At 31.8% G+C, this 14,636-nt stretch overlaps 2 protein-coding genes across 2 annotated transcripts in view; one reads left to right on the forward strand and one right to left on the reverse strand.

Moving 5' to 3' along the window:
- LOC127727163 (phenylalanine--tRNA ligase alpha subunit-like) overlaps positions 1-14,636 on the reverse strand; it is a 16,503-nt gene continuing 1,867 nt past the window's right edge. The window contains exons 2-12 of the mRNA XM_052234611.1: positions 13,404-13,541; positions 12,404-12,505; positions 11,888-12,006; positions 11,129-11,221; positions 8,038-8,166; positions 7,301-7,416; positions 6,472-6,562; positions 6,128-6,227; positions 3,565-3,811; positions 1,445-1,559; positions 1-871 (exon numbers count right to left, since the gene is read on the reverse strand). Coding sequence (XP_052090571.1) covers positions 763-871; positions 1,445-1,559; positions 3,565-3,811; positions 6,128-6,227; positions 6,472-6,562; positions 7,301-7,416; positions 8,038-8,166; positions 11,129-11,221; positions 11,888-12,006; positions 12,404-12,505; positions 13,404-13,541 — 1,359 coding nt within the window. The 3' untranslated portion in view covers positions 1-762. The remainder of the gene's footprint in view (positions 872-1,444; positions 1,560-3,564; positions 3,812-6,127; positions 6,228-6,471; positions 6,563-7,300; positions 7,417-8,037; positions 8,167-11,128; positions 11,222-11,887; positions 12,007-12,403; positions 12,506-13,403; positions 13,542-14,636) is intronic.
- The window catches only part of LOC127727165 (glutaryl-CoA dehydrogenase, mitochondrial-like), an 18,204-nt gene continuing 16,172 nt past the window's right edge, over positions 12,605-14,636 (forward strand). Inside the window, exon 1 of the mRNA XM_052234613.1 lies at positions 12,605-12,765. The gene's annotated coding sequence lies outside the window, so the exon portion shown is untranslated. The remainder of the gene's footprint in view (positions 12,766-14,636) is intronic.

Here is a 14,636-nt window from a genome sequence, read left to right on the forward strand (position 1 = left end):
TGATATTGCACAACTTTTATTCATACATTCATAAAGTAAGATTACAGCATTTACCAAATCGGTGGTTTCACTGTGCTACTTAAGACCACAGATTTTAATAGTTGGTTTATTGATACTTTTTCTGATCAAAATAATGTCGGAAACTTGGCTGGTCTGTCAGTAGAAAATATTAATTAACATGATTTCTCTTGAAAAAAAAATCAACATTCTACAGACTTTTGGCTTTGAACCTTTCTGATAAGACATAAACTTTTAACTGCATAAGAAAACATTGGCAACATATTTAAACTGATACTGATATACCAAGGTAAATAACATGTACTTGAGTTGCTTTTGGGAGGGGTGGGGGTGGTCAATTTCTTCTTCATATTTTATATGATGAGGAAGATTCTTTATCTCATTATTTTTTATAAGATGCAATTATGGCACATGATTATAACTCTTGACAGGAAAAGGTGTGTCACGTACATAAGTCACAATTAAATACAATGTGTTTCATCTTTAGATAAAGTTGCCAAGTATTAATCCTTTTTTCCAAACTATAAATCAGTATAAAGCCAATTACAGTTGTTAGTACAAATAGGTTCAATGGAATTTAAAAAGACATCAATACCAAAGAAGGCTGACGAGTTACACAAACATGACCCAGTGTATTATTTCTGCCATTTTTTTATACCAGGTAAAATAGGTACTGAATTGGTCTGAATTTGCTATCACATGATTCATTTAGATCTAATAAATTAATATAAAACTAATCGTACATTAATGTTTCTCTACTCGACAAATAGGATTATCATAAACCATCTGTAGATCTACTTTTGGTCCTATTAATGTTCTGATGTCATCGATTTTATATTTTATCATGGTGGGCCTGAAAAAAAAGTAAAACATGATTAATGTTTAGGGCTGAAATGATACACTTGCCCTGTGGTACAGTTTAATTTTTTTATATAAAAGTCATGGTACAATTCAGGGCTCTGCAAACATCTTGTTTTCAACCTGTCTATTTGGACAAAAAGTTACTTCTCAGAAACCATTTTGAACTTGTTCAAAATATTCATATCATACAAGATTTCAAATGCATTATGTTATCATTGTTTAAAATTTTTTCCTTAAAGATGTTGTATTGTCTTCTTAAAATGATCAAAAGTGGGATTGGCTTGTTATATCTTTATTTTTCATCAAAATCCTCAACAGCTCAGTTAAAATTTGTATAAGTATCAGTTCAGACTATTTATTAAGTTATTTTTTTCCTGATGCAGTAGTACCTGAAAACCAGAAAATTAGTTCTATATCAACTTATATACAAATGATGTTGAGATGAATTTTCTCGGTTATTTTTCTGTTGTTGGTTAGTTGTCTCACTGACTTTTACACAACATCTATTTTTATTTTTAATTTTTATATAAGGTAACTAATTTTATAACTTTAGTATTGTCCTCACCTTTCCAATGAGAGTCCCCATGCTATCACAGACACACCCTCAGGTAACCCCATAGGTAACAACATTTCTGGTCGGAAGATTCCAGAATTTCCTATTTCAACCCACTTCTTCAAACCTATCAATAAAATTCAAGTCTCTTTAATTCTAAAATATTCATTCTTAATACAACTTACACTTACATGACTTATGCATACAAGGTGTTACTAACCATACACTTGACTGTCAGCATTAAAATAAGTAAAAGTACATTTTCTATTACTTCATAATATTGGACTGTCTCAATAAAAAATATATTTACATGCTCATGTATTATTCCTGTGTTCACTTTATTCTCAAATATAACAATAATACATTATTCTGCTTTTAATATAGTATTTAATAAAATGTAAATTCTTACATTTATATATTTAAAATATAACACATTAACATACTGTGAATTCATTTTATTTATGAGGTGCCATTTTTTATAGGATTTCGTGCGTATAGGGGAACCATTAATCTAGATAAAATAATAATTTCATATAGGTTTGTTTGTAGATTGTCAAAACCACAAAATCAAGTAACAAGAGTGCACACCCTGAAATGTCTCCCCTTCTTACTAACCATTGATTTTATGTTGATAGTCCTAAATATCAAGCTTTACTACAACTATCACATAAACTTAAGATGATCCAAGAAAATGAGGTCAAGGTCAGATAAACCAAACTGGAAAATACATGTAAACCTTACAATCATTCCATACACCAAATATGCTTTAAACATAGTTGACCTATTGCACATCTTAGAAACAAACTTAACCAGGAAAACTTAACATTGATCAATGAACCATGAAAATGAGATCAAGGTCAGATGAACCCTGCCAGACAGACATGTACACCTTACAATCATTACATGCTTTAAATATAGTTGACCTATTGATTATCGTATCTCAGAAACAAACTTCACCAGGAAAACTTAACATTGACCAATGAACCATGAAAATGAGGTCATGGTCAGATGATAATTGCCAGACAGACATATACACCTAACAATCATTCCATACACCAAATATAGTTGACCTATTGCTCATAGTATTAGAAAAACAGATAAAAAAACAATAAATGTGGAATGTGTCCATGGGACACAGATGATGCCCCTGCTTGCATATCATATAAAATTATAAACGAACATAACTGAAGAACAGGGGCATAACAGTTAAAGTAACACCACCATAATTCAAACTTGATCTGTATTTTGTGGTAATAAGCATTGTGTATAAGTTTCATAGCATTTGGTTGAGGCAAACTAAAGTTAGAGAACGGAAACCAACTTTGGGACGTACGGACGGACAAGGGTAAAACTTAATGCCCCCTCCGCTACAGCGGGGGCATAAAAACTTAACATTGAGCAATGAGCCGTAAAAATGAGGTCAAGGTCAAATTAAACATGCCAGACTGACATGTACATCGTAAAATATTTTCATACACCAAATATAGTTGACCTATTGCATACAGTATTAGAAAAACAGACCAAAACACAAAAACCTAACTTTAACCACTGAACCATGAAAATGAGGTCAAGGTCATATGACACCTGCCAGTTGGACATGTACACCTTACAATCGTTCCATACATCAAATATAGTACACCTATTGCATAGTATCTGAGATATGGACTTGACCACGAAAACTTAACCTTGTTCACTGATCCATGAAATGAGGTCAAGGGCAAGTGGAAACTGTCTGACAGGCATGGGAACCTTGCAAGGTATGCACATACCAAATATAGTTATCCTATTACTCATAATAAAAGAGAAAATAAGAATACTAAAAATTTTAACTATTTTTTTCAAGTAGTCACTGAACCATGAAAATGAGGTCAAGGACAATGGACATATGACAGATGGAAACTTCATAACATAAGGCATCTATATACAAAGTATGAAGGATCCAGGTCTTCTACCTTCTGAAAAATTAAGCTTTTTAGAAGTTTGTTAACGCCACCGCCGCCAGATCACTATCCCTATGTCGAGCTTTCTGCTACAGAAGTCGCAGGCTCGACAAAAAATCCAAATTTCCTCAATCTATGCAGATCAGAACCCTAGATAATAACTGAATCCCAATACACTGATTGTATTCTTACCTTCATGGTAACTGAATAGTTCCATACTAGGTTCTGTATATGGATTATATGTTGGTTTGAAACGTAACTTTTTAATGTTTAATTTTTTAAAGAATTCCTGAATAATGCCCATTAAATTTCCTAATGTTAATCCATAATCTGCAACAACCCCTTCAATCTGGTGGAATTCTGCTAGATGTGTAGCATCAGTTGTCTCATTTCTGAACACTCTGTCTATTGAAAAATATTTCACTGGTGTGAACTTTTCCTGAAAACAAACAGATTTGACCTGTATTCTAATATTGTTTATACACTAGAAGTATAAAGTAATAAGCTGTACACTGATAATTTTCCATGCTGAAAGTATAAAAAAAAAGCCTTTTTTTTCATCAAATGTATTTATACAATTATTGTCTTTTGATTAGGTTGATACAATGACTTATCAACCCCAGAGATATGATATTCACTAAGGCCAATGGCTGAGGGTGAATATCACATCTCTTGGTTTGATAAATCATTCTATCAACCTAATCAAAAGTCAACAATTGATTTATTATACAACTTTTTTATACATCTCCAATTTTCTAGTATTTTCTCAAGATATTTAAAATTGCTCCTTATTTTTATTACTTTAAAAGAATGAACACTGAAGTATGAAAAAAGAATTTGCATGACGTCATAACTCTACGCCATTTACCTTGCCTAGGAAAATAACTATTTAGGTATATGTTGGCTGTTCCCTATCTAATGTTTACTTCTCATACTTTTTCATGCAGTGAATATAATATTTTATCAAATCAGATGTACAGTGTTCTCCCCAGAAATTTTTTAAGGCGCAAAATTTCAAGGGCGTGTAACTCTATTTTAGAGTGAACTATTGTGACCTGAAGCATTCGGTCATAAATCATTATATGCAATAATGCACAGATAAAGAATAAGAATATATATAAATATATGAAATAAATTCATTTTAAACACAAAAAGCATTTATATCACAGTCAATTGAATAAGTCAAAATGTATATATCATGATATATAGTTCGAAAAATCCTCATGTTCTTCTAGGCCTTCCAATGCTGAACAGCTTCAGAAATATTTATTTCTGTACTCTCTGTTCCTTCTAGAGATATAGTAACAAGACAGTTTGTAATTTTGTTGGACAGCCTGTTCCTCAATTTTTATCCTCTTTAGGGTTGAAAACATCATCTGCCTTTCGCTTAACCCATTTTTTCTTTGCAAAGAACATGTTGATTCAGCATTAAAATTGATTATGTTTAAGATGTTTCACTTTGGTATACAACTTTTTAAAACAAAAAAAATGTAATGAACCAGCTGACCAGTTTCCGTAGCTCGACATTACGCTTCTGTGTGTATAATTGTCAAAACGTTTCTTTGGCAGGTAGATATAAACCAGTGAAATTCTAGTGACATTATACAAATGCTGCAGCGATTCCGTACATATATTTCCCGATGGACGAATTAACGATCGATGTTAAAAAATTATTTTATTTCTAAAACGTGACAGTTGACTAACAAATTTTACTTGCAAGCAACAATTTTTCACTTTCTATTAAAATAAATCACTCCTCGTTATCTTTAATAAAAGTTTATTTTACTTTTTTGACGTACAAATACTCTCATTCATAAATTTCATCCTAAATTTCTTCAGTAATGTGTATTCAAATTTATCATGTGTATTCATCATGTTCATTGGTTGTGTTTAAATAGATTCTTCTTCTCGACAAATGAAAAAATTTGTTACTTAAATGGCCAAGTGATCGCACACAGACGATGCATAAATACAATGTATTTGCGATCTATTGCTTCAATTTTTGCACTGAAGTTTTTAAAAACTTTTATTTTCTACTAAAAATATCTATCTTCTTGATGATCATTTACGCTATAACCTGATTACATGGTCTGATAAGGCTGGAACAGGTAAATCAGACACTTTTGCTAGTTATCAGTTATTGCGCAACATTGACCGACCTCTCAGCAGTGATCAGCAACTTGACAACTTTAACCAACATTTATAATTAAAATGTGAAAATTAACACGCTGCGGGATCAAGTATTAAGGGACAGAGGCCAATAAAGGCACTGCAGGATCAACGAAAATATTTTGAAGGCGCTGCGGGACCGCTGCGTCATATCGGCCTTGGGAGAACACTGATTTATGCTTTGAGCCAATGAGAAAAGAGAAATTTTATAGTTATATAATAAAAATCCTTACTTTATGCAATAGTTTTTTACAATAACTCAAACTGTTTAAGTGTGCAAGATAGGACAACAGGGAAAAACAATGGTCTGTTGGATAGGTGAAGAAATTCGAACTGCCACATGAAAACAATGGTATGTTGGATTGGTGTAGAATTTTGCCTATGGGGCCATCAAAGAGTTGTTGCAAGAGTTCTTAAAAGTGCACAGAGCTTTTAATGTTTGAAGTCACGAACAGGAATTGCAAAATTATAATACAAAACCTATTTCATATTATTTATTTTGCAAGATGATTGCATTCTATATAAAGCCTTGGTATTATATCAGTTGTTACATTTAGAGTTCATCTATACATATTAGTTAACCAACCTGTTGAGCTAACTTATACAACATTCTAGCACTGACAGCTGTAGTATGAGTTCTCAGTATATTTTTCTCTGCCTCTTCTGTTTTCCAATCAACCTTATACCTGTAAACAAATTGATGTTATGTACATGTATGTCAAAGTTTTGATTTTTTTTGTGCACCATGTCAATTCCAGTTTAATTTTACGAAATATCAGGTGTTAAAATTCAGCTAAATCTAGTGAGAAATATTTATTCAATATCTAACAAAGTTAACATTCAAATTAAACTAAGAAATAACAAGGAAATAAGTTCAGACCTCAATTATTTGTAACCACACTGAACAAGATAAAATATTAAATATATTACCCTTGAGACCCATAACCTCCTTCCGCATGTGTTCTTTTGACCCTTTGTAAATAATCTGGAGGAACCTGTTTTATATCAGAAATCTGTGGCTCTGTAAAAGATAAATTTATATTAGTCTATATATTACCTAAATACAGTAAAATGTTATCAATTTTCTTGCTCACTACCAGTCTGCACCGTTAGCCACTAGTCCGATGCCCCATACCAAATTTTATTTGGACTAGTAAGTTTTTGCAAAATTTTGTTTAGACACATAAGAAAAATGGCGGAATGTTGGTCTTCGGACTAGTAGTTAGAAAAGATTTTGGTGCAGACTGCACTACATAACTATTTTAAAAGGCTCAGGACACTTTGAATCATTCACCTTACTTCTTTCTAAAAGCAGCCATCATTGTCTTATTTCACTTTTTCAGAATATAGCATTTGGATAATTTTTAAACCCTTGTGACTGGTTAAAAGCATCAAAACTATTGAAATTAACCATATTTTTTTTTATATTCTGAAACAGTAAATTCACCAATATTGTCCAGTAACTATTGCTATCACAAGGACCATAAATGCTCTAGGGACAATTGTGTGTCTTTAAACATATCTTTAAGACATTATTTTTATTATATAAATGATTTTGCTTGTAAATATGGTTACATTAAAACACCAATGTTGAAAAATAGTTTTGAATGATAAATTCTTCCATGTTGACATCTTACGAGTTTTAAAATGGATTTTAAACCAACTACTAACTAGATGTTGTCGTGGTTGGAAAAGTACATCAATACATATATTACACTGCAATGAGTGTGTCTGTGTGTAAGTGTGTGTTCAAGTTTACCTGATACGAAGAAGGTGTCATGGGCATCTCTGGCAGGATGTTGTTGTGGTTGGAAAAGTGCATCAAAATTCCAGAAACAGCTCTCAACAAAGTTATTGGTTGGCATTTCTGAAAAACTGAAATATAATAGGACAATTTAAATAAGATGCTGCTTATATGAAATTACATACAGAAGTTTCTTTTCCTTTTGAAAAACACCATGGATCTACTGTTCATTATCAGTTACTTAAAATCTAATAAACACAACTACAATATGTTATTAATGTAAACTGGCTGTATAATTTACCAGTATGTCTTTTTCTGATAGCATTTATCTTAAATTCTTATATTCATTTCAAATACATTTTGTGTAAAAAAAAAATTCTTTCCTTGAGTCCATTCTTTTTTATCTTAACATTTTGAACTATAAAATAATGTACTCCTTAGAGGCTGTCTTCTACAAATAAACATGTCAACAACAACAAAAATATCTACAAAGTTGTTTAAATTTAATTTAATATATTTGAATAGATTCCTTTTTTTTTCTCAGATTTCCTCAATACTTTTCCTCCCTTAGGTAAGTCTGAATTCTAAGAAAAAGTTATTTTCCTCCACATTCTAAATTGGATGAAATGTATTAATTTTATATTCAATCTTCCAGTCTTTTTCATTCATAAACAGACAAGAGTGTCATTTGTAATCAAGTTAATCTTTTTATGGAATTTTAATAATATTTCAATGATCTACAATGTAAATACCCCATTTCTAAGAAGATCTGTCTATAAGCTGCTCTGACTTTCAACAACGGATGTAAATGTCCACCATTTGGTGGAATACCTAAAGCATCAAAGTTATACTCCTTGAAATTTTTAGTTTTCCATGAACCACTGAAATGAAAAAGAGAATGTTATACTGATCCTGCATTTTAAGAATCTTTTGACTCTTTGTCACGTTTTTTAGTCTAATTGTATAGAGTAAAAACAGGAAATTGTTTTTTCCTTTGCAACTGATGTAAAAATTATATTTTATAAGACTGTCAACTTAACATCAGAAAAAATAAATCAAGAAAAGTTTTTCACTATACCGTCTAAGTTCAATAATCACACATTTTGTCATAAGTTTCATAACAGGGTCTTTTATATAGCTTACTATACTGTATGGGTTTACTCATTGTTGAAGGCAGTACCGTGACTTGAAACTGTTCACATCTTTGTTCTTTGATCTTAATGGATAGTTTTCTCATTGGCAATCATACCACACCTCCTTACTTTTATATGAATATCAATAATATTCCATACATGTTCATTACAAGTCTAGATAGATAGTGAGGTCTGTACACATGTACAACTTGTTTGACTCCAAATTTAGTGCCTGAATCTATATAGGTAATCTAGACCATTTGTTGTAGGTCTTTGTATCTCTCATATTTCAGTTGTTGGTTGTTCATGTAGACTGTTGTACTGGTTGATATTTTTATCAATTTTTGTTCTCATTTTTATATATAATCAGTGTGCCAGCCTGCCCTATATGGAAGGGTGGCCCGCCCTTGGTGCCCTTACCCCCTCCCTTCTGCCCCTCAAACCAAAAAATTGCATCCTTCTGCCGTTTCAACAATAAACTTAATCAAATTACATATCAGCATTTCCAGTCAACTTGTTACCTGCTTTAATTTTCTAAAAGACTAATAAATTGACACTGACATAAAATCAAATATAATAAACCTTTGGCAGTTTTACCATTTCTGTTGATTTGATTTGATTTTTGGAGTTTTAACGCCACTTTTAAGCACCGCTTTTGGGCTATTTTTGTGGCGGCCAGTTTTTATTGGTGGAGGAAGTCGGAGCGCCCGGAGAAAACCACGACCTTCGATAGGAAAACTGACAATCCTAGTCAATTAAGATTGGAGTCGAGTGCACCCGCACGAGCGGGGTTCGAACTCACAACCTCAGTGTTGACTGGCTAGTGATTACAGTAGTAACTACTTAGACCACTCGGCCACCGAGGCCCCTCCACTTCTGTTGATGATTGGCTTCTGCTAATTAGGTGATTTAAGATAATAGAACAAATACTAGATATTTAATGCAAAATGAGATGACCATTTTATAAATTGTTTATGTACAGTATGTACATTTGGAAAACTTTAAGTTTGTTTTGTGAGGATTAAATTAAATCACATGTTCTATTAAACAATATTAAAGGCATATTAAAAGACTTAATTGGAAAAAGCAGTAAATATTCAGTTTATTTTCCTGTTGTCTTAAATAAAAATTGTATTTTGAACATCAATGTGATTGCATCACTTCCTGTCTCATCTCTAATATTTATAATATTCCTTACTAAAAAAGGAGCACTTTAATTGGATGTGCACATTAGACTTACTTACTTGTAACATTTATTTAAGAACAAAATAAATAATTTTCAATATACAATATTTGCATGTATTCACAAATATTTTAACTGTAAATAATATTATTTGTTAAGCAATTTAAGTTGTCTATTCATTTATATAGACTGGTATATCAGTACCAAAACATTGAAAATTCTGATGTTTTTTCTTCTTCACCATCATGACCATTATTATCATGTGTCTTGCTTCATTTCAATGTGATAAAACATGGAAATAACATCAAGAAATATGCTTAAAATATGGCCTCATGTTTATCTTAGAAATATTGAAATTTGTTTTCAGGGGATGTGCTAATAGTCCACTAATGTTAAATTTGTTGAAATGCTTTATATTGCCTAATTGTATAGGTACATTTCTATAGGAAGGGATTTATCAGAATTGGTATTTTTGGCATTTATTTTACTTTGCACAAGTGCCCTAAAAATCTGAATGATTGTGCTATAAAGTGCCCTTTGGGTCAACTAGCACCCTTCTGCCCTGAGATTCAAGCTGAAACACTCATAATGTTATCAGTCACAAAGGTTAAAAGGTAATGTATTCAGGCAAAGTACAGGTAATTGGGTAATATTGGGATTTTAAAGTCATATGAAACTTCAAATTTAAAAAAAAAAGTTTAATATGTTTTAAATACTTGAATGGCTAAGTTATACTATAAAACAAGTGTATGTGAACTTTCTTGTAAAAGAAAACCCTTTATATTATCAAAATCTTCATAAATGTACAACTAATGTATTTTTGTCTTCCCATACACTAATTCAAAGATATTTTTCCATATGCAGTGACCTTAACTTTGAGACCTCTTGTTAGAACCTCGGCCACGGTACAGCGCAAGTGTGAGAGGAAAACCATGATGAAAGATGGTAAACAAACATGCATTGGAAGGTAAACAGTAATAACTAAATTCTTAAAGATAAAATTTAGTACAACAAATCATTTAACAACTGTGAAGGAAAAATTGAATTAACAAATGGGAACGCATAGAAAATATAAAAACAATATATCATGGCTCTATTAATGCACTTATTTGTCACATTCTCCAAGTGCTCTGTGTTGATTGTTTATCAATGTCACGATCTGGTAAACATCGGCAACAAACTCGAAAGTTAACTAGCTTGCGATCAACAATCAGTGAATGAAATATTTGTCGATTATACATTATAGGTTCATAATAAATATAAATAAATGGAGAATGTGTCCCCGCTGGCATATAACATTATAAAGGGACATAACTAGAAAACTGTACAAGTGACGTACTTGATCTGAGATTTGTGGTAATAAGCATTGTGTTTCATAACATTTGGTTGAGGCAAACTAAAGTAAGAGATTGGAAACCAATTTTGGGACGTACATATGTATGTACGGACAAGGGTAACACTTAATGCCCCCTCCGCTGATATATGTTGCATTTATAATTCCAGTTAAAATCAAATAAAAGTTTATACCTTTGTAACATTTCTGGCGTTAGATCAACTTCTGGTTTCTCTATGGTAAGACTGAAATTATCTCCTTTTGTGATCTCATAGCTGGTTATTTTTCTGCAAAACATAGATAAAGATGTATTTAATTTGTTATCTTGTTAACTTGTATTATGATGAGGTGAATTTTTGTTGTCCGTAATATCATTCTTAAAAACGACACTGAAACTGGGTCACTGAAGCATGACTGACTGAAACCTTAGAAACTAATAACTGACAAAACATATCAAAACAAATAAGCTTATCTAAATACAAACCAAACAATTAAATTTACACAAATAACACATCTAACAATGATAGAATTCAACATACTGTCATGATTAAAAAATTTCCTATAGTAAGAGAAGAATAGTGTTCCAGATAGGCCGTTTTCAGAGGGCGCAGCGCCCTGTGCCCTTTTTCCAATTTCCATTGCCTCTTTCACAGTGCCCTGCTTTTTGAAAGATCGATTATATTTATTTTGTTCGTTTTTTTATGATCTGCCATTACGTAATAAATTCCTTGTCAAATGTCAAAAATTACAAATCCACTTTTCATGTGTTCACTGAATTTCAATTACCTCATATACATTTCTTCCTTTTGAATGACTGAATTGCAATCCTTAAAACCTGATAAGGTGAATAACAGGTAAATTAAGAATTAACATCATTATCAAACATTTTTTTTCTTTTAAGCATTAAATTAAAACAAATCTTAACTATGAATGTCAATAAATTATAAACATACACTTCTGTTATAAGTTTTCTCTTCTTGTATTCAGCCTTTTGCTCATCTGTTAGGGAATCTGTCTGATCCTGCTGAAGTTTCAGTAGGTTCTTCTGAATAGCATCTTCTATACTGTCAGCCTGTAAAAAGAAAGAACAGGTCAGATAAGCTAATTAAAGTCTTCTTTTGATTTGATTTTTCTTCTTGAGATCTTTTCAATAAGATGAAATTTTCATAGAGTTTTACATTGTTTCATCAGAGACTTATGAAAGTAAATCCAAATATATATTTCTAATGTATCTTGTTCAAAGTTTGAAAACTGATCATGCTGCTCTCAACATGTTAAATGTAGGTCTTGCACAGTATTAAGATTCCCAATGAGAACAATAATGGCAATGGATTTTGACAGAATATATAAATGCTGATTTTCTGAGTCAATCAATCAGTAAAACTCACTGAAGGGATTTTTAGGTATCCAGATAATCATGACATGAAGATTAGTGTAAGACAAAAAACAGTGTTCTATTTTAATCTTACCTTTTTGTTGACCTTGGGTCCTCCTTCAGCCTTTTTATCCATCACAATCCATCCTGCCTGCATAGCTTTACTGAATCCAATCTTGGCATTAGGTACAGTTTTCTGTAAATGCAAACTTTGTAAATTTTAATACTGTATGTGTTCATATCTTGGATCAACTATAAAGGTTGGTCTAGGTAACAACTCAACATTTGTTATTCAGGTAAAATATGGTGGTCACTTGTCTTCCATGATGCATGTGGAAAAATATGATTCGACAGTTTATGGAAAGTTGGATAAATCTTGCTGATATATTTGGAAGTAAGAAAACCTCTCAACACAGTTAGATGGCGATAACTTGACAGCATACATTGTAACCAAAGGTCAGAGAATTTTTTTCACAGGTTTTTGATCATATTTGATGATTTCAAATTCAATATTCTTTTATTCAAACTGTAAATTTCATATACAGCAGAAGTCGAGAAAGCAAATTCCTCAAGAATTGATAATGCTACTTTCGATTTTGAAATTAGAAATATGCAGTGGAAATTTTAAGTTGATTATGAATGATGAATGAAAGATTACATTAAATGACAGTAAATAAACATATGTTTAAAATTCATTCTTGTAACAATATAAAATAAGGAGATGTGGTATGATAATATTATGATTGCCAAAATATTATTATTGTAAAAGTGTTTCATTTATTAGGACTGATAAATGTTTTACTCTTGTAATTTTTCATGGAATGGTTGCATATTTTACGATTAAAAATCTAACATCATAGGCATGCATTTCTTTTTTACAACAATATTGAATAAAAAGTTATAATTCTAATATATAAATTATCGTTAGCCATATCAGTTAGTGCCTTAATATGTTCTTTTCCATCCCAACTAACATATCAGTAAGCAACTGCAAGAATATCTTAATCCACTAACAAAAATAAAATAAAAAATTTTGAAAACAAGTATTAACAGAAAAACAAAACTTTAGTTTGTATTGGCAAGCAGATACATACCATAATTTGTGCTTGTGAAGTACCAGCATCAGGGATGGCATAGTATACCCTGGCTTCATGACTCCCATTAGTGGCAACATCCCTTCCTTCATCAGTCAATTCCCATCTTTTATTAACTATCTGTTCTGCTTTTATTAACTGCAAATACAGGATTATGCAGTTTTATAGTATATGTAAAGCTATGCTGAGGACAGAAAAATATTAGTTTACTACCATGTAGTGCTCTTGATCAGGACAACCATGTATTTTGTTACCTATTCTGACATCGGACTTCTTTTAAACTGAGTTTAACTGTGTGTATTGCTGTGTGTTTGTTTATTCTACATTGACTAGAGGTATAGTGGAGGGTTGAGATATCACAAAACATGTTTAACCCCACTGCATTTTTGCGCCTGTCCCAAGTCAGGAGCCTCTGGCCTTTGTTAGTCTTGTATGTTTTTTAATTTTAGTTCATTTATATGTTTTGGAGTTTAGTATGACGTCCATTTTCACTGAACTAGTACACATTTTTGGTTAGGATTAGCTGAAGCCCTCCTCTGGGTGCGGGATTTTCTCGCTGTGTTGAAGACCCATTGGTGGCCTTCGGCTGTTTTCTGCTCTTCGGTCAGGTTGTTGTCCCTTTGACACATTCCCCATTTCCATTCTCAATTGTATGTTCCCAATCATAAATTGAAAACTGCCAAGTTCAACTCTTTTACTCACTATCTTTTTTAGTTATTGAACTGACACACACTAACATACTGTCTCTTTGAAAAAGAGAATGATAGCAAATTGTAGAAATATCTGTTGTTTCAAATTGGCTCCTTTTTGATAGAATTATTGCCAGAGTGGAAAATTGATCAGGTTATGATATTGGGATATTGCAAAACATTGTTCTTAAATGTTGAAATGAGTTTTTCATGATTTTAATATTCCCAGTTGGATATATCATGTATATATTTACCTTTAAGAGCTATTCCAGAAAAAGGGGTTGGAAGGCATTTTATATTAATAATACATGGGTGATGGGTATCAGAGCAACTTTTCACACTACAATGCACTATGATTCTCAATTACAATTGTCTGGGTGGCAGGTGCTGAAACAAACTGCCTTCCAACCCCCCATACATTTTTCTCTGGAACAGCTTTAGAAAAGTGGCCATCAACCAAAGGAAATAGGACAACTTGTACAACCGTCTATAATGAAAACTCAGATATAGTATTTAAAGAGGGTTTGGACTTTTTAAATGTCAG

This window comes from Mytilus californianus, unplaced genomic scaffold, assembly GCF_021869535.1.
Source record: "Mytilus californianus isolate M0D057914Y unplaced genomic scaffold, xbMytCali1.0.p SCAF_19, whole genome shotgun sequence".
In the NCBI taxonomy this organism is placed as follows: domain Eukaryota; kingdom Metazoa; phylum Mollusca; class Bivalvia; order Mytilida; family Mytilidae; genus Mytilus; species Mytilus californianus.